The sequence below is a fragment of the Carcharhinus amblyrhynchos genome, chromosome 1, assembly GCF_965287045.1.
Source record: "Carcharhinus amblyrhynchos chromosome 1, sCarAmb.v2.hapA, whole genome shotgun sequence".
In the NCBI taxonomy this organism is placed as follows: Eukaryota; Metazoa; Chordata; class Chondrichthyes; order Carcharhiniformes; family Carcharhinidae; genus Carcharhinus; species Carcharhinus amblyrhynchos.
In genome coordinates, this window is record NC_137324.1 from 67215076 (window position 1) to 67239925 (window position 24850).

The 24850-nt window shown below is 43.9% G+C and overlaps 2 protein-coding genes across 3 annotated transcripts in view; one reads left to right on the top strand and one right to left on the bottom strand.

Moving 5' to 3' along the window:
* The window catches only part of ercc8 (excision repair cross-complementation group 8), a 55004-nt gene extending 42183 nt beyond the window's left edge, over positions 1-12821 (bottom strand). For both annotated transcript variants that reach the window (XM_080186363.1, XM_080186357.1), the window contains exon 1: positions 12555-12821. In XM_080186363.1, the coding sequence (XP_080042489.1) occupies positions 12555-12631 (77 nt within the window). In that variant the 5' untranslated portion in view covers positions 12632-12821. The remainder of the gene's footprint in view (positions 1-12554) is intronic.
* Positions 12822-12916: 95 nt separating this feature from the next.
* The window catches only part of ndufaf2 (NADH:ubiquinone oxidoreductase complex assembly factor 2), a 123221-nt gene continuing 111287 nt past the window's right edge, over positions 12917-24850 (top strand). The window contains exon 1 of the mRNA XM_080186374.1: positions 12917-13063. Coding sequence (XP_080042500.1) covers positions 12949-13063 — 115 coding nt within the window. The 5' untranslated portion in view covers positions 12917-12948. The remainder of the gene's footprint in view (positions 13064-24850) is intronic.

The window sequence follows — 24850 nt, forward strand, 5'->3', positions numbered from 1 at the left end:
CCAGTTTCTATGTATGCTTCTATATTATTACAAGAGACATGCCCTCTCTATAACCTATGTTTAAGTGTTGATAAGACAGTTTGAAGTAACTACCTGGATCAGACTGTAGACTCCTGATAAGACAGACCACATAACCAATATACGAAACATGGTAGCAGTGGTTCATGCCATCAATTGAACATGGCAAGAAAATGTAAGAAAAACTTTGATCTTTGTCCCACCGAATCTGCCAATGCAATGCCTTGTATATCATTAATTGACCATGAAGAGTTGTCCAGCATGTATGAAATACTTCGATAGAGGGTCACATCGTCAGAGTTTTGTAGAACCTGTTAGACTGGGTGAAAGTAAGTTGACCCCTTCCTTACAATACAGCCTATGCTGAAAATCTTCTTCTCATTAAAGTTGTCCATCAGCTGATGAGCTGAAGCCAAATCTTCATAACTTCTACAACTGAGCAGTCCTGCACAGGAATTTCATCTTCATGTAGTTTTAGAAATTCATTATATTGTTGGAAATGGTGTTGTCTAGCTTCACAAGGTCTTCTTTATTACCCACAGTGGAGCAGTCTTCCACTAAGGAACTGAGGCAAAGTTACTACTGACTACAGAAAATGAACAGCACTTCCAAAATATCATCGGGAAACCATCTCTTCTTTGTTACTTGCAAATTTTGTTTCTCTTGTTCAAATCTCAGAGCTCTAATCTATTTTTCATCCTCAATGCAATGAAGAATACGGCCGTGAAAACCTTCACCGGAACTGAAGATCCTTCGTTTTTTCAGGTCTTTTCCAAGTGTGTTACGAGGGATCAGAAGTTTCTTGAACGAGTCCCAGTTTCTTTTCTTTGAATTTTGACAAGTTCAGGTGTGGGTGTCCTTCAGTCTTCTTCCTTGGATTAGTCTTTTTTTTAAAAAAAGTTCAACGGTCCTGATTGTTCAGTGGTCCTGAGCACAGAACCACAGAAATGTTACAATACAGAAGAAGTCATTCAATCCATTGTGTCTGCATTGGCCAAAAGAGAAGAAAAAATATAAACCAGTTGCTTTTCATCCCACTTTGCAGCACCTGGTCTTTAGCCTTGCAGGTTACAGCATTTCAGCTACAGATCCAGGTACATTTTAAATGTGATCAGCATCTCACTCTCAACCACCAATTTGGGCAGTAAATTTCTGATGCCCATTATCCTCTTGGTGAAAAAGCTTTTCCTCATGCCCCCTCAAATCCTTACATTAATCATGTTCAATCTATGCCCCCCAATAATAGACCCATCAGTGCAGGGAAACAGACCTATTCTGTCGACACTATTTAGGCCCCTCAATTTTGTACACTTCAATCAGATCACTGCTCAGCTCCTTTGTTCTGAGGAGATCAACCCTAGCCCATCAATTTTTCATCATAGTTGCTCTTTTCAAGCCGTGGTAAATTTCTTGTAAATCTCCTCTGCAGTCTCTCAAGAGCAATTAGATCCTTCCTGTACTGTGGCAACCAGAACTTTGCACAAATTTCCAGGTTTGGCCTAACCAGCATTTTATACAGTTCCATCATTGCATCTCTGCTTTTGCATTCAATAAAAGGAAGTGAATGGAATGCTTTCTCACCTTATCTATCTTTCCTGGGTTTCCTCTGGGTGCTCTCCACACAGTCCAAAAGACATGCAGGTTAGGTGCATTGGCCATACTAAATTCTCCCTTAGTGAACTGGACCAGGTGCCAGAGTGTGGCGACTAGGGGATTTTCACAGTAACTTCATTTAACTGTTAATGTAAGCCTACTTGTGACACTAATAAATAAACTTTAAAAAGCCTTTAACCTTCAGGGGCCTGTGGACATACACTCCAAAGGTTCTCACTTCCACGGACATTTACACTCTAATTACCAGCAGTCCTAAAAAGCTGCTGTCCCATTTTGCTGATCATCACGCCCTCTGTGGGCCAGAGGAATGACTGCATGTTTCCAAGACATCTTCCCAGAGCGCCAGGAACACAGAGAACATAAGAACATAAGAAATAGGAGCAGGAATAGGCCATCTAGCCCTTCGAGCCTGCCCCGCCATTCAATAAGATCATGGCTGATCTGTCGTGGCTCAGTTCCACATTCCCGCCCTCTCCCCATAACCCTTAATCCCCTCTCTTATCAAAAACCCATCAACCCACGTCTTAAAAATATTTAGCGAGGCAGCCTCCACCACCTCAACGGACAGAGAATTCCAGAGATTCACCACCCTTTGAGTGAAGAAGTTCCTCCTCAACTCCATTCTAAACCTCCCCCCCTTTATCTTGAGGCTGTGCCCCCTAGTCCTACTGTCCTTTGAGTGGGAAGAGTCTCTCCACCTCTATCCTATCCATCCCATTCATCATCTTATACGTCTCAATGAGATCTCCCCTCATTCTTCCAAACTCTAACGAGTACAAGCCTAGTTTATCCAGCCTCTCCTCATAGCTCAACCCCCTCAACTCTGGTATCAGCCTAGTAAACCTCCTCTGCACTCCCTCCAAAGCTAAAATATCCTTGCGTAAGTATGGTGACCAAAACTGCACACAGTACTCCAGCTGCGGCCTCACCAATGCCCTACACAGCCACAGCAAGACCTCCCTACTTTTATATTCAATCCCCCTTGCTATGAAGGCCAGCATCCCATTAGCCTTCCTGACCACCTGCTGCACCTGCAGGCTGGGTTTTTGCAACTCATGCACAAGGACCCCGAGGTCCCTCTGCACCGTCACCTGCTGCAGTTTTTCGCCACGTAAGTAATAGTCCTCCCTACCATTATTCCTACCAAAGTGGACCACCTCGCACTTGCCAACATTAAATTCCATTTGCCAGTTCCTGGCCCATTCGCCCAGCCTATCTAGATCCTTCTGCAGACTCTCCACACCCTCCGTGCAATTTGCCGTTCCACCAATCTTGGTGTCATCAGCAAATTTCGACACCATACACTCGGTTCTCTCCTCCAGATCATCTACATAAATGGTAAATAGCTGAGGCCCCTGGCGCACTCCACTGGTCACCAACTGCCAATCCGAATAGCACCCATTAACCCCCACTCTCTGCCTCCTATTTGACAACCAATCCTCTATCCATGCTAACACCCTACCCCCAACTCCATGCCCCCTTACCTTCTGCAATAACCTCTTGTGAGGTACCTTGTCAAACGCCTTCTGAAAATCAAGAAAGACCACATCCACCGGCTCTCCTCTATCCACCACCCTAGACACATCCTCATAGAACTCCAACAAATTTGTCAAGACACGACTTCCCCTTAACGAAACCGTGCTGCGTCTGCTCTATCAAGCAATTCCCCTCAAGATGCCTCGCTATTTCCTCCTTGATCATGGATTCTAACATTTTACCTACAACAGACGTTAAACTAACAGGCCTATAATTCCCTGCCTTTTGCCTGGCACCCTTCTTAAACAACGGCGTAACATTAGCCATTTTCCAATCTTCCGGCACTTCCCTGGAATCCAGCGACATTTGGAAAATAACCACCAAGGCATCCACTATCACCTCCGCCATTTCTTTCAGAACCCTCGGATGCATTCCATCCGGTCCTGGGGACTTGTCCACAATCAGTCCCTCCAGTCTGTCGAGCACTGCCTCTCTAGTAACAACAATGTCATTGAGACCCTCCAGTCCTACCACCTTTCCATCGCTAACACCCGGCAAATTATTCACGTCTTCCTCCGTGAAGACCGAAACAAAAAAGTTATTCAAGACCTCAGCCATTTCCCCATCCCCTACCACTAAGTCCCCCCTCTCATCCTCTAAGGGTCCAACGTTCACCCAAGCCAGCCTCTTCTTTTTTATATATATTTATAAAAAACTCTTGCTATCCCTTTTTATATTAAGCGCTAGCCCAGCTTCATAGTTGCTGTCATAACAGTGAATTTTGCATGCAGGGTTTGCAGTGGAAGAGTAGGAGTTGGATGGAATCTGTAGCAATACAAAGGAGTTACAAAAATACTGTGTAAATAGTTTTATATAGTTATTAAGGGGGGGGGTTGCAATATAATGTGTTAATAGAATAGTTATAGTAATAGGTAATATAGATCATGATGCAACTGTGATATCAACAGGCATGTGCTTGACACTCAGGACACAGGATGGAACAGTCTGTACTGATGAGAGACATACCTACTCCGTAACCGATCATTTTGAGTTAATAAACCAGTTTGAAGTAATGATCTAAGTCAGACTACTGATAAGGTAGGCCGCACGACCTGTACATTTGGCACCCAATTCACCACATTAAGCAGTCACAGTCTCCACAATGATATACTGTATCCACAGTAACTCATCAACATTTCTACGTCAGTACTTTCCAAACCCACAACTTCAAGCACCTAGATGGGCAAGTGCAGTGGGTGTAGAGAAAAATCACCGCCTTCAAGTTTCCTCCTACTCACCATTCTGACATGTATTCATCATTGTTGGGCTGAAGTCCTGGAATTCCATACTGGAATCTTTGGAACTCCTTTCCTGACAAGGCAGTGGAAGCAGAGTCTTTGAATATTTTTTAAGGTAAAGCTAGACGGATTCTTGATAAACAAGGAGTTGAAAGGCTACTGGGGATATGCAAAAATGTGGATTGGAAGTCACATAAGATCATGGCTGATCAGATTGAACAGGACAGCAGGATCCAGGGGCCCAGTGACCTACTCGGAAGTCACAAGTCCATATGTGGGAGGCCCATCATAAAGAAGAACAAAGAACAACACAGCATGGGAAACAGGCCCTTCGGCTCAATGAGCCCGCGCCGCCATTTTAACATTATGAGTCCCCTCTCCACCCATGACCCTTGTCTATGCTTATGGCATTCCACATTGAGGGAAGACTAATTTAGGGACAATTTGTTACACCAATCAGCCCAAGAGCACATCTTTGGGGTGTGGGAGGGAACCGGAGCACCCAGAGAAAACCCACGCAAGCACGGGGAGAATGCGCAAACTCCCGCAGACACTGGCCAAATCCATGTATCTGCACAGCAAACAGTGATAGTCACTGAGCTGTCATGTTGCCCAGCATCTGGTCCAGTTTAAGCGTACAATAACAACGTGAAGTACTAGGCTACTCTTGGAACATCCAAGAGCAGCCCTCGTACGATCCATCACGTGTATGCCCCTTGTTGGACAACAAGGCAGACCGAAGCACCTGTGGATTAAAAGAGAAAAACATCAATACCATGCACATCCTTATACAAATATTCAAGGGAATCCCCAGAAGCTCAAAAGTAAAACAAGTGAGCCAGAAAAATTCCTATGGAAGGTCCATAGGAATCAATTGATTCCCAGGGATGTCCCAAGGCTCCTGAACCTTATTTAGAACAGTCTCCATCCTGCTCATGTGCCTAAGTATCTCTTAAACAACTCCAGCATGCCTGCCTCCACCACCTTGCTTAGGCATGAGCATTCCATATCCCCACTACCCTGCGTGTGAAAAACCTCCCTCTAACATCCGAATTATACCTCACCCCCCTCACCCTAAGCCTGTGGCCCCTTGTAATGTGCGTTTTCAATCTAGGAAAAAGCTTACTACTGTTTACTCTATCTATACCCTTCATAATCTTATATACCTCTATTAGATCTCCCCTCAGTCTCTGTCTTTCTAGGGAAAACAACCCCAATTTGCCCAATCTTTCCTCATAACCCAATCCTTCCATACCAGGCAGCATCCTGGTAAACCTCCTCTGCACTCTCTCCAGGGTAGTAGTCACCTTACTACTTTTCAGTAGTAAGGTGACCAGAACTGGACACAGTACTCCAAATGTGGCCTAACCAATGTTCTATACAACTGCAACATTAGACTCCAGCTCTTGTACTCTATACCCCTTCCTATAAAGACTAACATACCATAAGCTTTCTTCACAACCTTCTCCACTTGTACTGCCACCTTCAAAGACTTGTGCACTTGCACCCCCAGGTCCCTCTGCATTTCTATACTCTTTATAGGTCTACCCTTTATCATAAAACCCCTACATTATTTCTCCCAAAATGCATCACCTCACATTTATCAGGATTAAATTCCATCTGCCATTTATCTGCCCAAAGCCAGGTGAAATACTGGCCCTTAGTTTGAGATTCTCCTCTAATCAAACATTTTTTCTATCTTATCAAGACCCGTCAGGTTCAATAGATTCAATAAGAATAAGATCTCATTCTTCAAAATTTCGATATATATGCAGCCAACCTGCTCAACCTTTCCTCATAAGACAAGCCCTTAATTCCAGGAATCAACATAGTGAACCTTTCCTGAGTATCTTCCAATGCATGTTTATCCCTTTTTAAGGAAGGAAGCCAAATTGTTCACAGTTCTTTAAACGTATCTACAGGATCTACAAGCATTTAGAGGCGCAAGGACTGATTAGGGACAGTCAGCATGGCTTTGTGAGTGAAAAATCATATCTCACAAATTTAATTGAGTTTTTTGAAGGGAAAACCAAGAAGGTAGATGAGGGCAGTGCAGTTGATGTTGTATACATGGACTTTAGCAAGGCCTTTGACAAGGTACCGTATGGTAGATTGTTGCATAAGGTTAAATCTCACAGGATCCAGGGTGAGGTATCTAAATGGATATAAAATTGGCTTTGTGATTGTGGAGGGTTGTTTTTCAAACTGGAGGCCTGTGACCAGCAGTGTGCCTCAGGGGTCAGGGCTGAGTCCACTGTTATTTGTCATTTATATTAATGATTTGGATAAGAATATAGGAGGCATGATTAGTAAGTTTGCAGATGACACCAAAATTGGTGGCATAGTGGAGAGTGAAGAAAGTTATCCCCAATTGCAACGGGATCTTGATCAATTGGGCCAGTGGGCTGACAAATGGCAGATGGAGTTTAATTTAGACAAACCCGAGATGATGCACTTTGGTAGATTGAACTAGGGCAGGACTTAGTTAATGGTAGGGCGTAGGGAAGAGTGACAGAACAAAGAGATCTCAGGGTTCAGGTTCATAGCTCTTTGAAAGCAGAGTCACAAATGGACAGAGTGGTGAAGAAGGCATTCAGCATGCTTGGTTTGATTGGTCAGAACATTGAATACAGGAGTTGGGATGTCTTGTTGAAGTCGTACAAGACATTGTTAAGGCTGCACTTAGAATACTGAGCGCAATTACTATTGAAAGGATATTATTAAACCAGAAAGAGTACAGAAAAGATTCTGGTATGGAATTCCAGGACTTCAGCCCAACAATGATGAATATATGTCAGAATGGTGAGTAGGAGGGAAACTTGAAGGCGGTGATTTTCCTACGTACTCACTGTACTTGCCCATCTAAGCGCTTGAAGTTGTGGGTTTGGAAAGTACTGATGTAGAAATCTTGATGAGTTACTGCGAACACAGTATGTCATCGTGGAGACCGTGACTGTTTAACATGGTGAATTGGATGCAAAATGTTTCATGTACGGGTCACACAGCCTATCTTACTGGGACATGATGGTTTGGGTTACAAGGAGAGGCTGGATAGACTGGGACTTTTTCCTCTGGAGCATAGGAGGCTGAGGGGTCATCTTATCGAGGTCTATAAAATAATGAGGGGCACAGATCAGCTAGATGGTCAATATCTTTTCCCAAAGAGTCTAAAACCAGAGGGCATAGGCTTAAGGTGAGAGGGGAGAGATACAAAAGTGTCCAGAGGGGCAATTTTTTTCACAGAGAGGGTGGTGAGTGTTTGGAACAAGCTGCCAGGGGTAGTAGTAGAGGCAGGTACAATGTTGTTTTTTAAAAAGCATTTAGATAATTACATGGATAAGATAGGTATAGAGGGATATGGGCCAAATGCGGGCAATTAGGATTAGCTTAGGGGTTTTAAAAAAAGGGTGGCATGGACAAGTTGGGTCAAAGGGCCTGTTTCCATGCTGTAAACCTCTATGACTCTATGTAGTATCAACATCACCCTGCAAAGTTGTAACAAGACTTCCCTGCTCTTATACTCCATCCCCCTTACAATAAAGGTAAACTTTCTGTTTGCTTTCCAAACCACTTGATGTACTTATGTGCTAACTTTGAGAGATTCATGTACAAGGACACTCAGATCCCTCTGTACTTCAACATTCTGCAGTCTCTCTCTCTTTCCATTCAAATAATATTCTCCCAAAGTGCGCGCAAATAAATGCGGTGTGCAGGATTGGAACGGCGATAATTATGGGGGATTTCAATCTACATATTGATTGGTCGACCCATGTTGGACGCGGTGGGCTTGAGGAAGAGTTCTTGGAATGCTGCCGGGATAGTTTCCTTGAACGGTGTGTGTTGGAGCCGACGAGGGAGCGAGCTATCTTGGATCTGGTGTTATGTAATGAGGCGGGTAGAATTAGGGACCTTGTGGTGAAGGATCCTCTTGGGAAGAGTGATCATTGTATGGTGGAATTTCTGATGCAGATGGAGGAGGAGAAAGTGGGTTCCCGGACATGTGTCCTTTGAACAGAGGGGAGTACGGTAGGATGAGAGAGGAATTGGCAAATATTGATTGGGGGAGCGCGTTGGAAGGTAGGTCTGCTGAGGAACAGTGGAGGATCTTTAAGGAGATCTTTCTTGGTGCTCAGCTGAAATTTATTCCGATGGTTAAAAAGGATCGTAAGAGGAGAGATAATCAGCCGTGGATAACGAAGGAGGTAAAGGAAAGCGTTAAATTAAAAGCGGATCCGTTTTGAGTAGCTAAGAGTAGTGGGCGAGAACAGGATTGGGAGAGGTTTAAATGTCAACAAAGAATGACGAAGAAGTTGATAAAGAAGGGTAGGATAAACTATGAAGCTGGGCTAGCGCTTAATATAAAAAAGGATAGCAAGAGTTTTTATAAATACATAAAAAGGAAGAGGCTGGCTAGGGTGAACGTTGGACCCTTAGAGGATGAGAGGGGGTACTTAGTGGTAGGGGATGGGGAAATGGCTGAGGCCTTGAATAACTTTTTTGTTTTGGTCTTCACGGAGGAGGACGTGAATAATTTGCCGGGTGTTAGCGATGGAAAGATGGTAGGAGTGGAGGGCCTGAATGACATTATTGTTACTAGAGAGGCAGTGCTCGACAGACTGGAGGGACTGATTGTGGACAAGTCCCCAGGACCGGATGGAATGCATCCAAGGGTTCTGAAAGAAATAGCAGAAGTGATAGTGGATGCCTTGGTGGTTATTTTCCAAACGTCGCTGGATTCCGGGGAAGTGCTGTAAGATTGGAAAACGGCTAATGTTACACCATTGTTTAAGAAGGGTGGCAGGCAAAAGGCAGGGAATTATAGGCCAGTTAGTTTAATGTCTGTTGTAGGTAAAACGTTAGAATCTGTGATCAAGGAGAAAATAGCGAGGTATCTTGAGGAGAATTGTTTGATAGAGCAGACGCAGCACGGTTTCGTTAAGGGGAAGTCGTGTCTGACAAATTTATTGGAGTTCTATGAGGATGTGTCTAGGGCAGTGGATAGAGGAGAGCCGGTGGATGTGGTGTTTCCTGATTTTCAGAAGGCATTTGACAAGGTGCCTCACAAGAGGTTATTACAGAAGGTCAGGGGGCATGGAGTTGGGGGTAGGGTGTTAGCGTGGATCGAGGATTGGCTGTCAAATAGGAGGCAGAGAGTGGGGGTCAATGGGTGCTATTCGGATTGGCGGTTGGTGACTAGTGGAGTGCCCCAGGGGTCGGTGCTGGGGCCTCAGCTATTTACCATTTATACAGACGATTTGGAGGAGGGAACCGAGTGTATGGTGTCAAAATTTGCTGATGACACCAAGATTGGTGGAACGGCAAATTGTGCAGAGGGTGTGGAGAGTCTGCAGAAGGATCTAGATAGGCTGGGCGAATGGGCCAGGAACTGGCAAATGGAATTTAATGTTGGCAAGTGCGAGGTGGTCCACTTTGGTAGGAATAATGGTAGGAAGGACTATTACTTACGAGGCAAAAAACTGCAGCAGGCGACGGTGCAGAGGGACCTCGGGGTCCTTGTGCATGAGTCGCAAAAACCCAGCCTGCAGGTGCAGCAGGTGGTCAGGAAGGCGAATGGGATGCTGGCCTTCATAGCGAGGGGGATTGAATATAAAAGTAGGGAGGTCTTGCTGCAGCTGTATAGGGCACTGGTGAGGCTACAGCTGGAGTACTGTGTGCCGTTTTGGTCGCCGCACTTACGCAAGGATATTTTGGCCTTGGAGGGAGTGCAGAGGAGGTTTACTAGGCTGATACCGGAGTTGAGGGGGTTGAGCTATGAGGAGAGGCTGAATAAACTAGGCTTGTACTCGTTAGAGTTTAGAAGAATGAGGAGAGATCTCATTGAGACATATAAGATGGATAGGATAGAGGTGGAGAGGCTCTTCCCGCTCAGAAAGGACAGTAGGACTAGAGGGCACAGCCTCAAGACAAAGGGGGGGCGGTTTAGAACAGAGTTGAGGAGGAACTTCTTCACTCAAAGGGTGGTGAATCTCTGGAATTCTCTGCCCACTGAAGTGGTGGAGGCTGCCTCGCTAAATATATTTAAGACGCGGGTTGGAAGTTTTTTGATAGGCAAGGGGATTAAGGGTTATGGGGAGAGGGCAGGAATGTGGAACTGAGACATGACAGATCAGCCATGATCTTATTGAATGGCGGGGCAGGCTCGAGGGGCTAGATGGCCTACTCCTGCTCCTATTTCTTATGTTCTTATGTATAACCAAACATTTTCCCCCTTTTTTTAGGTTGATGACATATCATCATAACTGGAAAAAGTTATAGATGTGAGATTTTTAAGCAAGTGCAAAGGCAAAAAAGGGCAGTGTGGCCAAGGGGAGGAAAGAACAGTGATCCGTCACAGGGTGGAAGGCCAGTCAGATTTAATCACAAAAGCACAATGATGCAAGACAAAAAGGGATTTTCATGGTTAAAGTAAGAAAATAACATTTTACAGAAGAAACTTTATGACCTCGAGACTCAATACTGAATTCAACAATTTCAGATCATAACCTCAGTTCCCTCCTTTTGTTTTGAGCAACCGGTGATGATTAATTTACACTTCCTTGAAGCCCATCCGATTTCCTGTCTTCCATCCTATCATAGATCATCCTTTGTTCTTTCCCTCCCACCCTTTGCACAGCTCCCTAACTATTACCAGTTCCAACGGAAGGCAGGCAATTCTGGTCGAGAGCTTCCAGTTTCAAGGTATCCAGATCACCAACAACCTGTCCTGGTTTTCACAGAGTGGTGAATGTCTGGAACACGCCGCCGGAGAATGTGGTGAGAGCAGATTCTAATAACAACCTTCAAGAGGCATCTGGATAGATACGTGGATATGATGTGGCAATGCCGGTGTTGGACTAGGGTAAACACAGTAACAAATCTCACAACTCCAGGTTAAGGACCAACCAGTTTATTTGATAGTAAACCCACAAGTTTTCAGGGTTTGTCAGGTGAGTGGAGTGTTCTGGTCTCAAACAGAGCATATAAAAGGCACATACATTCTCATCAGTATTCTGTAAACTTTTATATGCTCTGTTTGAGACCAGAACTCTCCACTCACCTGATGAAGGGGCAAACCCCAAAAGCTTGTGGGTTTACTATCAAATGAACTGGTTGGTCTTTAACCTGGTGTTGCAAAACTTCATACTGTAGATACATGGATAGGCAGGGAAGAGAGAAAAATGGACCACGTAGAGACAAGAAAATATTAGATTTGAGAGGCATGTGTCAGCACAGACTTGGTGGACTGAAGGGCCTAATCCTGTGGTGTTCTTTGTCTCTCATCAACTTTAACAGATACACCAGACAAAGCATCCTTTCTGGTTGTATCACAGCTTGGTACGGCTGCTGCTCTGTTCTGGATCACAAGAAATTACGAAGTATCATGAACAGAGCCCAATCCATCATGTAAACCAACCTTCCATCCATCAACTCCGACTACACTGGCTGCTGCCGCCTCGGAACGAAGGGACTAAACCAAAAGCTTGTGAGTTTACTATCAAATAAATCGGTTGGACTAAAACCTGGTGTTGTCAGACTTTTTACTGTGTTTACCCCAGTCCAACGCCGGCATATCCACATCATGACTCGGAAAAGTAGCCAGCATAATGGAGGACTCCATGCACCCGGACATCCTATTTTGTAGAAAAAACATTCTGAGGTTACGTACCAACCGACTCAAGAACAGCTTCTTCCCTGATACCAACAGACTTTTGAATGGATGTACACTGATATTTCTCTACATTCTAGCCATGTGTGTAACACTACATTCTGCACCCTCATCTTTCCTTTTCCATGTACAGTATGCTTTGTCTGTATAGCACAAGAAACATTTCAGTGTATACTAATACATGTGACAACGATAAATCAAAAGTTCAAACCATTTACTTCACATTTCAGAAGTAATTGAGTGTAACATCTATCTTGCTTTGTTTCTAAATGAGCTCAACTAATGCAACAGAAAACAGAAAATATTGCAAAATCTCAGCAGGTCTGAGCGTCTGTGGAGAGAGAACAAGAGCCAACTTTTCGAGGCAAGGTACAACCAGTACAAGTTGCTAGGTGGTAGCAATAAGATCTTGGCTCGCAGACTTGTTGGTCTCTGTGTTTTTTGGCAGGTGGGATTTGATGACTGGAAGCAGCCGCACTCACCTCCTGGTGGACTCAGCTCTCCTCACCCGCTGAGGCTCATCGCAGCCGCACTGTCGAGCTGCCAAAAGAGTCAGCATCGCCCCGTAAAACCCCAACCCTCAACATCAAACCGGCAGGCGGCTCCTTATCTAGGTCATCCGCGGGCACAACAGCCGAGGCAGACAGAAAAGCCCACGGTCCACGACCGAGCCCAGCAGCGGCGGCCACCGCCGCCGTCGTTTACATGACAACAATCACCACCGCACTGGGCGCCGCCATGTTGGGAAGATCAGGGACATCGCAAAGAGGCAGCTTCTGATTGGCTGCTATAATCCGCCGCACCAATAGGGTTCTGTCATACTGGGGGCGGGGACTGGGTGAGTTTTGTTGGGATCTCACCTGAGGAGAGGCGGCGATGAATCAAATCCGGGCAGTGCTGCAGAGGGTGTTTGGGCTGGTTAAACATCACGTGGGGACTGACCAGTTTGGGAACAAGTATTATTATATTCCTCAACAGAGAAGCTGGACTGGTGAGTACTTGTTACTGTCACTGGGAGTGCGGATTTTCAGCTGCAGACTCTTCAGTGACCGAATCGGCGCTAAATGTGAACTTTATTGTAATAATCCATGTTTGATCCTCAGTTTGGGATATTTGATGCCTCCCAGCAGGATCTTATTGTAAGGAGGGAGTTGAACTTCAAGAGGGGTTGAGGTCTTTGAAATGTTACTCACACCTTATTGATCTTTGAGTGACCTTGGGTTGTACTTAAGAAATGCTGTGTGTTGATTGTCTTGTTGTAATGTCACCAGCTGTTGTAAAAGTCTGAATCTCCACCATCCAATTCACATTTTAATCCATACTGTTTCTCAGTTTAGAGAAAAGCTGCAGAAGATGGTGTGCTAAGCCACTTATTCATTCCACTTTTCAGGAGATCACTAGCTCGATGAGTGCCTTTGGACATAATTTCATGATAGCATTTGATCAGGTTCTGCGGAAGAGATTCAATTATGTGGACTGAGAAGTATGACCATACTTTGGTGATTGTTGAGTGGTGAGAAACATAGCAGCAACGATTTTTAAAAAAAAAATTTCATGGAACTTCAGTGGCTGGCTAGGCCAGCTTTTGTTGTCCATACCTAACTACCCATGAGTGGTGGTGAGCCACCTTCTTGAACTGCTGAAGTCCAACGTAGAGCATAGAACATTACAGCGTAGTACAGACCCTTCGGCCCTCGATGTTGCACCGACCAGTGGACCAATCTAATGACCCTCTAACCTAAACTATTCCAATGTTATCCATATGCCTATCCACTGACCATTTGAATGCCCTTAAAGTTGGCAAGTCCACAACTGCTGCAGGCAGGGCATTCCATGACCTTACTACCCTCTGAGTAAAGAACCTACCTCTGACATCCGTCCTATAATAACCACTCCTTAATTTAAAGCTATGTCCCTTGTGTTAGCCATCACCATCCAAGGTAAAAGGCTCTCACTGTCCACCCTATCCAATCCTTTGATCATCTTGTATGCCTCAATTAGGTCACCTCATAACCTTCTCTCTAAGGAAAATAACCTCAAGTCCCTCAGCCTTTCCTCATAAGACCTTCCCATCAATCCAGGCAACATCCTGGTAAACCTCCTCTGCATCCTTTCCAATGCCTCCACATCTTCCTTGTAATGCGGCGACCAGAACTGTACACAATACTCCAAGTGCGGCCGCACCAGAGTTTTGTACAGTTGTAACATGACCTTACAGCTCTGAAATTCAATCCCTCTACCAATAAAAGCTAACACACCGTACGCCTTCTTAACAACCTTATCAACCTGGGTGCCAACTTTTCAGGGAGCTATGCACATGTACCCTGAGATCTCTCTGCTCGTCAACACTATTAGCCCTATATTCCTTCCTATAGTCCTTCCATTAGCCCTATATTCTGTACTCCTGTTACTCTTACCAAAGTGAATCACCTCACACTTTTCCGTATTAAACTCCATCTGCCGCCTCTTGGCCCAGCTCTGCAGCTTGTCTGTGTCCCTCTGCAAACTGTAACATCCATCCTCACGGTCTACAACTCTTCCGACTTTGGTGTCGTCAGCAAATTTACTAATCCATCCTTCTACACCCTCATCTAGGTCATTTATAAAAATGACAAACAGCAGTGGCCCCAAAACAGATCCTTGAGGTACACCACTTGTAACTGAACTCCAGGTTGAATATTTCCCATCAACCACCACCCTCTGTCTTCTAGCAGCTAGCCAATTCCTGGTCCAAACTGCTAAATCACCCTCAATCCCATGCATCTGCATTTTCTGCAATAGCTTACCATGGGGAACCTTATCAACAGCGTTGCTAAAATCCATATACGCCACGTCAACTGCCTTACCCTTATCCAACTCTTTGGTCGCCTTTTCAAAAAACTCGATAAGGTTTGTGAGGCACGACCTACCCTTCACAAAACCATGTTGACTGTCCCTAATCAATTTATTTCCCTCTAGATGATTATAAATCCTATCCCTTATAATTCTTTCCAAAACTTTGCCCACAACAGAAGTAAGGCTCACTGGTCTATAATTCCCAGGGTGGTGTCTACTCCCCTTCTTGAACAAGGGGACAACATTTGCTATCCTCCAGTCTTCCGGCACTATACCTGAAGCCAATGACGACATGAAGATCAAAGCCAAAGGCTCTGCAATCTCCTCCCTAGCCTCCCAGAGAATCCTAGGGTAAATCCCATCTGGCCCAGTGGACTTATCTATTTTCACACTCAAGAATTGCCAACACCTCCTCCTTATGTACCTCAATCCCGTCTAGTCTACTACCTGGTATTGCAGTATTCTCCTCGACTACACTGACTTTTTCCTGCGTGAATACTGATGAAAAATACTCATTCAGTGCCTCTCCCATCTCTTCAGGCTCCACGCACAACTTCCCACTGCTGTCTCTGACTGGCCCTAACCAATCTTTTATTCTTGACATACCTGTAGAAAGCTTTAGGATTTTCCTTGATCCTATCCGCCAAAGTCTTCTCATGTCCTCTTCTAGCTCTTCTTAACTCTCTCTTTAGCTGCTTCCTGGCTAATTTATAACTCTCCAGTGCCCTAACTGAGCCTTCACGTCTCATCTTTACGTAAGCCTCCTTCTTCCTCTTCACCAGAGATTCAACTTCCTTAGTACACCACGGTTCCCTCGCTTGACCACTTCCTCCCTGCCTGACAGGTACATATTTATCAAGGACATGCAGTAGCTGCTCCTTGAATAAGCTCCATATTTCAGATGTTCCCAGCCCCTGCAATTTCCTACTCCACCCTATGTATCCTTAATCTCACCTAATAGCCTCATAATTACCTTTCCCCCAGCTATAACTTCTGCCCTTCGTGCAGATACTTTGCTATTAGGAAGTTCCAGGATATTGACCCAGTGAAGAAATGGTGATTTAGTTCTCATTCAGGATGGTGTGTGGTTTGGAGGGCAACTTACACGTGGTGGTGGTGATCTCAGTTCTTTGAAGCGGTATAGGTTGTGGGTACGTAAGGGGCTTAGGTGAATTGTTGCAATGCATCTTGCAGATACGCACTGCTACTACTGTGTGTAGATGATGGAGGGAGTGAATGATTAAGGTGGTGGATGGATTGCTGATCAAACTTTGTCCTGGATAGTGTCAAGCATCTTGGGTGTTGTTGAGTTACATTCATCCAAGAAAGCATTCCATCACACACATGCCTTATGCTTTGTAGCTGATGAACAAGCTTTGGGAAGTTGGGAGGTGAGTTATCCATCACAGAATTCCCAGTCTGTGACCAGCTCTTATAGCCACAGTGTATATATGGTTGATCCAGTTCAGTTTCTGGTCAAAGGTAACTAACAGGATGTTGTTGATGGTTGGGGATTTGTGATGGTAATGTCATTGATTGTGAATGGATATTCAAAAGTGATATTGTCCAGGATTTTGCATCAAGGCTTTGAATTTTAACTAAATATGCTTTTTGACATGCATGATCTTTTTCTTAGGCAGTCCCTGAGAATTGAGGATGAATTGCTTTGGAGATCAACCTTGATCTGGATGTCAGTTTCTGAGTGAATGTACAGAAAGTCAGCCGCACATTGAAACTCTGACTGAAGTTGAAGTGATTTTAGTTTTGGATAAAAAGTGGAGTAGGTTGAACAGTTTGTCTGCTGTCTTGTAGTTTATCTTTGTGCCTGTGGGTAATTTACTGGAGGTGACATGCAGGATCACAGTGAGAAATTAGACGAGGGCTTGGGCAGTATTGTTTGCCCAGTTTGTTGGCTTGCATTTCATCATGGAGTAGGTGGAACCTGCTGACAAATATTCGAGGGGGATACTCCATAAGTCTTTGAGGTTGAGAGAATCAAAGGCTTTTGTGAGGCTGAAAAAGGCCACGTACAGTGGTTGGTGCTGTTCTTTGCATTTGTCATGCAGTGAAGATCATATCTGTGATGTCTCTTTGGATAAAAACTGCATTGCAACTCTGGAAGGGGTTCATCACAAATGGAAGGAGGTGATTGAGGAAGATCCTTGCAATGATCTTCCCTGTGGCAGGCAGCAGGGAGACTGCTGTGTAGCTACCACAATTGGACTTGTCTCCCTACTTGTATATTATCATGCCTCCCTTACTTGAATATAATCATGCCTTAGGCATCCCCAAGATCCTCTGGCAGGCACTCTTTTTCCCAGATGAGGGATATGTGACTCTGCCAGGAACGTAATGTAATGTGTTTCAGAATTTCAGCAAGGGATCCATCTACTCCAGAGGCCTTGTTGTTCTTTAGCTATCAAATTATGTTTTCAACTTTGCTCCTGGCTGGGGATACCTTGGATATTAGATGTCCATTAGACAGTTCCTATCGCAGTTGCACTCCAGTGCTTTCTTATGTATTACTTTGTCACCAGCAGAGGTCCACAAAACATTTGTGGTCAAATTAGATCTGAGAAAAATAAATGGAAATACAAAAATGAGGAATTGATAATTGAATCGTAGACTCCCTCCAGTGCTGAAGGAGGCCATTCAGCTTATCAAGTCTGCATGTACTCTGTCTGATAGAGTACCTTACCCAGGCCCTCTCCCCCATACAGTCCCTGTAATCCCACACATTTACTATGCCTAACCTCTCTAAACTACACATCTTTGGATACTAAAGGGCAATTTAGCATGGCCAGTCCATTTAATCTGCCTATCTTTGGACTGTGGGGGGAAATGGGAACACCATAGGAAACCTACACAGATATGGGGAGAATGTGCAAACTCTACACAGTCACCAAAGGCTGTAATTGAATCCAGGCCACTGTGCCACCCAGTTGTACACACCTTTGGCCAGACCTCATCTGGAACACTTTGTCCAGTTTTGACATAAAGCCTCAGGAAAGTTTATGTTGGCCTGAATGGGGGTATAATGCAGCTCCACCAGAATGACACCCAGGCTTAGAGGTATGAGAACTGATCACATAAACTTGAGATTAGAAAATTGAGGGGCAAGTTAATCAAGGTATTTAGAATGACAAAAGAATTCAATAAGGTAGATAAACTATTTCCTTTGCTGAGGACCTAAGGCAAAATTGTATAATTTAAAAAAAGCTAGACAGTTGGGAGTGAAATTGGGAGGTTTTTTCACACACGTTCGTGGAAATTTCGAATTCGCTCTGCCAAAGGGCTTGGATATGGGATCAATTCATGTTTCCAAGACTCAGATTAAAGGCTTTTGTTCAGCAAAGTTATCCAGAAATGTGGATAAATGGAGCTAAAATGCATAGATTAAGAGGCAGAATGGGCTTAAAGGCTTGCAGACCTTCAGGTTGGATAATGACCCTTCCCAACTGTTTTTAAAAATAAAAGCATCTGTGCTTTTATAACATTGCTCCTATAGCGCTATTATAATAGATAAAAGAGTAACTCGTTGTCAGGGGAGGTAGTAGAAGTGGATACGGTAGTGACTTTTGAAGAGCACCTTGACAAGTACATGAATAGGATGGGAGTGGAGGGATAAGTTCCACGGAGGGGTGGGGGGTTTTGGTTAACTCGAGCAGCATGGTCAGTGCAGGCTTGGAGGACCAAAGGGCCTGTTCCTGTGCTGTAATTTTCTTTGTTCTTTGTTCTTATTATTTTCCATCTGCCACCCACAGAAAAATAATGTATGTATTTCCTTTACAGCTCATGATAATTATGTTTTGTATAAAAAAAAGCTTTTTTTTATCCCTTTGACTGCACATTCCAATTAAATAATTTGAGCAGCGAATGTTTTTGAGTTATAAAGGGCGGGAAAGTGGAACTGAGCCACGACAGATCAGCCATGATCTTATTGAATGGCGGGGCAGGCTCGAAGGGCTGGATGGCCTACTCCTGCTCCTATTTCTTATGTTCTTAAAACAAATACAGGCTCAAATTGTTATCAGCCATTATTGGACAGGGACCTTTAACATGATTAGGCACAAGGCACTGATCAGAAGCAAATGGGAGGGCTCGATCAGCTGTCTGCAGTCAAATATCTTCAGCAGCAGCAAACTGAAGAATACCTCAGTTGCTGTCCTGCATTAACAGTCCGTACACATTCAAAGACTAACATTGTTATTCTTGGTCGAATAAAATTACAGGATTGCCAGCCATTACAATACTGTCCTCTACATTTCATTATTTCAAAAAAAAATATGATTTTACTTAAGTTTCTTGTGCCAGTTTTCAGTAGTCAATTGCATCCTATGGTAGTCCTAAGAGATGCTTCACCAATGGCTTTGAGTGAACAGTAGATGGCTGGAGAAATATGGGTCAAACACAGGCAAATTGGACTAGTTCAATTTAGGAAACCTGGTCGGCATGGGCGAGTTGGGCCGAAGGATCTGTTTCTGTACTGCATACCTCGGACTCTATGGCTGCTGTGCCTCGGTCGAGGGCTCAGATGTTTGTGGTTGGTGACTTCACTGAACTTGGACTGAGAGGTCTCAGTTGCAGCAACTTGATGCCTGCTGAGATTGGTATTAAGGTTATGAGGTGAAAAGAATGTAGAAATACTGCCATCCTAAGAAAGGTCACCTTGGAAGAAATGCTACCCAAAAATTCTGCTGCAGGTGCCTTTCTCCATTTGCTATTCTGCTTGATCCCTCTATACCAGTATGATTATTTCTCCACTATCTCCTTAATCTCTGCAGAATTATTTGTGATGTGGGACATCTTATTGTTCTCATACTTTGCATTTTGCTTTGTTTCACTATTAAAAAAAGTGGCAGTGGGTTAGAGTGGTCATATTGAAAGGTATTGATCTTAGCATAATGACCTCACAGAGAAAAGGAATCAGCAAATGTAAAGGAGAGAGAAATCACGTTGAATGCATCAGTTTTTGGTGATTGGAGGAGAGGAATGGGACAGGGATGAAGTAATTTTAGAACTCAGACAGAATGGTGCAATGCTGTACAGAGAAAATGATTGATGCAAAGCCTGTCCTGGTTGCATATTTAATATTTCTCCCTCCAGTATAGCCAGTGGAACCACGCGGTGGCATAGATTTACTCAATATTGCTGCTGGCTAACTTGATGGAGCTCCTGACATCCATGAAAGTGGAAGAGGACCTGCATCCTTTTCATTTTGTTTTTAGCACCTCCGTGGTTGCACCTGAGAAATTGGATAACACTGGATGTCATGCTAGTTGCTGCTTCAATAATTTGCTTTCCCATGACATTGTAAATTAACGGATGATTCATGGCTTTATGAACTATAAACTTAAATAGGAAGCAGATACACCAGAGACTATGTCACTGAGTTGGTAGGCAGTTCACTCTACCTGTAGTCCCTATTTTAGCTACACAAGTCTCCCAAGCTAGAATTCCAGTCCCTTTCCTTCCAGGGCATACCTCTGATTCTCCACAAACTGCAACGTCTATAGACAGGGTTCCATCTGTGAAGTGTTCCTTGTATTGTGTACTTCCTTCTGGAACCTTCCTCAACTTCATTCAATTGACTCTACTGCTTTTCTTTCCAACTGCATCTGTGGTCACCTTCCATCTCCAGCTTTGCTGTCCTGTAGGTCTCCTTTGCATTTGGCCACATACCTTCTTTCTTTATTTTAACTTCCTCCCTGTTGTTACTTTTTTTAGTGAAGTGTTGCCGTATCAGAGGACCAGTATTCCTTCTTATCCCAGAAAATTACAATTGATCCCCATGTTTTAAAAAAATTTACTGGATTCATGCATTGCTGGCTAGGCCAGCATTTATTTATTGCCAATTTGCTAATTGTCCTGAAAGATGTCGGTGAGCTGCATTCTTGAACTACTGTAGTCATCTGGTGTAGGCATCTTGCTAGCAATCAACATAATTGATGAACTAATAGATTAAATAAAATTGAGGAAAACTGGGTGGTTTTTTTTCTGCCCTCTAACCTAGGAACCAAGTGGTCAATTGTAATGCTCCTAATGTTGCTTGAGGTGAGGGATCCAAATTTTATCTGCATAGGCAGTGGCACAGTGGTATTGTCACTGGACTAGTAATCTGGAGACCCAGAGCATGATCTGGGGAGCTGGATTCAAATCCCACCACAACAGATGGTGAAACTTGAAATCACAGAAAATCTGAAACTACAAGTCTAATGGTGACCATGAAACCATTGCTGATTGATTGCAAAGAAACAATCTGGTTCATTAATTAATGTCCTTCAAGGAAGGAAATCTGCTGTCTTTACCTGATCTGGTCTACATGTGACTCCTCATCCACAGCAATGTGGTTGACTCTCAAATGCCATCTGAAATGGAAGGCAGTTAGGGATGGTAATAAATGCTGGTGCAGCTAGCGATGCTCTTGTTCCACAAAAACTGAATGTTATTTTAAAAAGCTCATCATCATGTCTGCGGTCTTTCCCACTGCATATTTTATCAATTTTCTTATTCTTAAAATGTATAATAAAAATGCTATAGTGACATTATTTACATTTCCGGTAACACAACAGGTACAGTATCATGTGTTCCTCTTCGTTGCTTTTTTGTTGATGAGAATGACGGATGATGAATTAATTTATGAATTCTGTTCCAGTGTAAGAAACATGGCATTTCTGTCCAGAAGATGGCAGCATTTTCAAACGAAAAACACTGATGCAAAGGCAGATAGAAAATGTTAGTATGGTACATGTTTGGTCTTGTCTTATACTTGTCTTTATGTCAATTTTCTTGTTGTACAAAGTTATTTGCAATTGCACATTTAAAAAAAATTCATTGATGCGGAGATTGGAGCGTTCAGACCATCAGTTTAAGAGGAAAAAACATAACAAAGACAGAACATGAGAACATAAGAACATAAGAAATAGGAGCAGGAGTAGGCCAACTAGCCCTTCGAGCCTGCCCCGCCATTCAGTAAGATCATGGCTGATCTGTCGTGGCTCAGTTCCACATTCCCGCCCTCTCCCCATAACCCTTAATCCCCTCTCTTATCAAAAACCCATCAACCCGCATCTTAAAAATATTTAGCGAGGTAGCCTCTACCACTTCAACAGGCAGAGAATTCCAGAGATTCACCACCCTTTGAGTGAAGAAATTCCTCCTCAACTCTGTTCTAAACCGCCCCCCCCTTTATCTTGAGGCTATGCCCCCTAGTCCTACTATCCTTTCTGAGCAGGAAGAGTCTCTCCACCTCTATCCTATCCATCCCATTCATCATCTTATACGTCTCAATGAGATCTCCCCTCATTCTTCTAAACTCTAACGAGTACAAGCCTAATCTATTCAGCCTCTCCTCATAGCTCAACCCCCTCAACTCCGGCATCAGCCTAGTAAACCTCCTCTGCACTCCCTCCAAGGCCAAAATATCCTTGCGTAAGTACGGCGCCCAAAACTGCACACAGTACTCCAGCTGCGGCCTCACTAATGCCCTATACAGCCGCAGCAAGACCTCCCTACTTTTATATTCAATCCCCCTCGCGATGAAAGCCAGCATCCCATTCGCCTTCCTGACCACCTGCTGCACCTGCAAGCTGGGTTTTTGCGACTCATGCACAAGGACCCCGAGGTCCCTCTGCACCGTCGCCTGCTGCAGTTTTTCTCCACGTAAGTAATAATCCTTCCTACCATTATTCCTACCAAAGTGGACCACCTCGCACTTACCAACATTAAAATGCTGGAAAATCGCAGCAGGTCTGACAGTGCCTGTGGGGAGAGAATAGAGCCAACGTTTTGAGTCAGGATGACCCTTTATCAGAGTTAAGAGCAAAGAAAATCAAGACTGTAATTGGGTAAAAGGAATGTAAGTGAGGATGAAGAATGCTGAGAAAGGTGCCAAAAGTGTCCATTAAGTGATCAGAGTGTGAAAATGGCAAAACTGAGGGACACATGGCTAAGGCAGTTGCCCTGAAATGAGCGGGGAGTGGGGAAGAAGAGAGAACAGGGAGCAGGAATAGAGAAGAAGGAAAAATGGAAGTGAGAAAGAAGGATGATAATAGATGAATGAGATGAAACAAAATAAATAAAGTGGAAATGGGATGAAGGTGGAGGAGAGAGTTCATGCTCTGAAGTTGCTGAACTCAGTGTTCAGTCCAAACTGGGATATGCTATTGGGTTCATTGAGTCTGTATCAACAACAATCCTACCCAGGCCCCATCACTGTAACCCCACGTATTTACCCTGACATTAAGGGGCAATTTAACATGGCCAGTCAACCTAACCCACACATCTTTTGATGTGGGAGGAAACCAAAGGGAGCCCCTACAGACACTGGAAGAATGTGCAAACTCCACACAGTCACCGAAGTCCCTGGCACTATGAGGCAACAGTGCTAACTGCTGTGCCAATCTAGGAGCAGAAGCAAGCAATTCTGCAATTCAATAGGATCATGGCCGATCAGATATAATCTTCAATTTCATTTTCTGGCCATATTCCCGTAACCCTCAATTCCCTTATTGATTAAAAATCTGACTATCTCAGCCTTGAACGTTCCTAGTAAACCAGCTTCCACAGCTCTCTGTGGTAAATAATTCCACAGATTCACTACCCTCCAAGAGAACAAATTCCTCCATCTCTGCTTTGAAAGGGTGACCCCTCCCTCCTCCCGCCCGCCTTATTCTGAGACTATGTCCTCTGGTCTTAGACTGTTCCACATTCTGTTAGCGTCTACCTTGTCAAGCCCCCTGAGAATCCTACATGTTTCAAGAAGGTCGCCTCTCATTCTTCTAAACTCCAATGAATAGAGGCCCAACCTCTCCTCTTCAGAAAATCCCTCCATTCCCAGGATCAGCCGAGTGAATCTTTTCTGGACTGCTACTCATTTGTCCAAAGAGTTTGACTTAATTTATAAAATTTCCTGACTCAACTGGCTATGTCTCTCAGATATTTCCTTTTGTTTCACAATGTTCCACTGCAATATTCGCTCCTTTTGCTATTTACAGTATAGTTTATTTTAGTGCATGCAGTTACAACAGGAAAACAAGCTATTCAGCCTGGATGCACTCTGCCAGCATTTACCTTGCACCAGATCAGTGAGAAATCACAATCCTATAAGAAGACTTTTGAATATTCCACTGGTTTGTACATAGAAGCGTGTGGCCAAATGGCCATCTAAGATGGTGATTTGCAAAGCATGCTGGGATAATTGGCCAAGTACAGAAACAGACAGGCTGCAGCTTAAAGGACAGAGATTAAATAGATTGCAGCTCAGACAACTGAATTCACAGGACGTAGGCCAAGTCAAAGACAATGGACACTTTCTGATCAAACAGAGTTGTTTACCAGACACAGGGGCACCTTATCTCCCTTCCAAATAAGGGGCTATGTGACCTATGTGCCTCTAGCACCTTCAGGTATGGCCATTGGGTACACATCCAGAGATTGGTGTGGCAGCATCTGATTGGACTCTATCAATCACAGTGATCAAGCCCTAATTGATTGATTGGTGATAATCAAGAGACTGTCCAAAAGGGCATGATACTAATGTGGGATAAAAGGTGCTGCAAAAAAGGAGAATCTCTCTCTCTCTCCCCCTCTCTCTCCCTTCCATAAATAACAACGATGGTGACTACCACACCAATGATGGAAGGAAGCCCAGAGCCAGAGTGTCAGACCAGACTGAAGGACCGGAGTACATCGAGGATTACGGAGACTAACACGCAGATAAGGGCCAATATCTGCCTGGGTATTTGTCAGTCATGCAAATGTTAAATCAAAGTTTAGTATTGAACTTGAACTTTATTCTGTGAATAACTTAGTATTGATTGTGTGGGTGATTAATGTCAATTGTGTGTGTGAATAAATATTACTGTACTAACAAGAAGTTGACTTGCAATCCTTTATCCGCCATATAAAGGTTAAAAACAGACTATGTGGCTGGCACAACAGG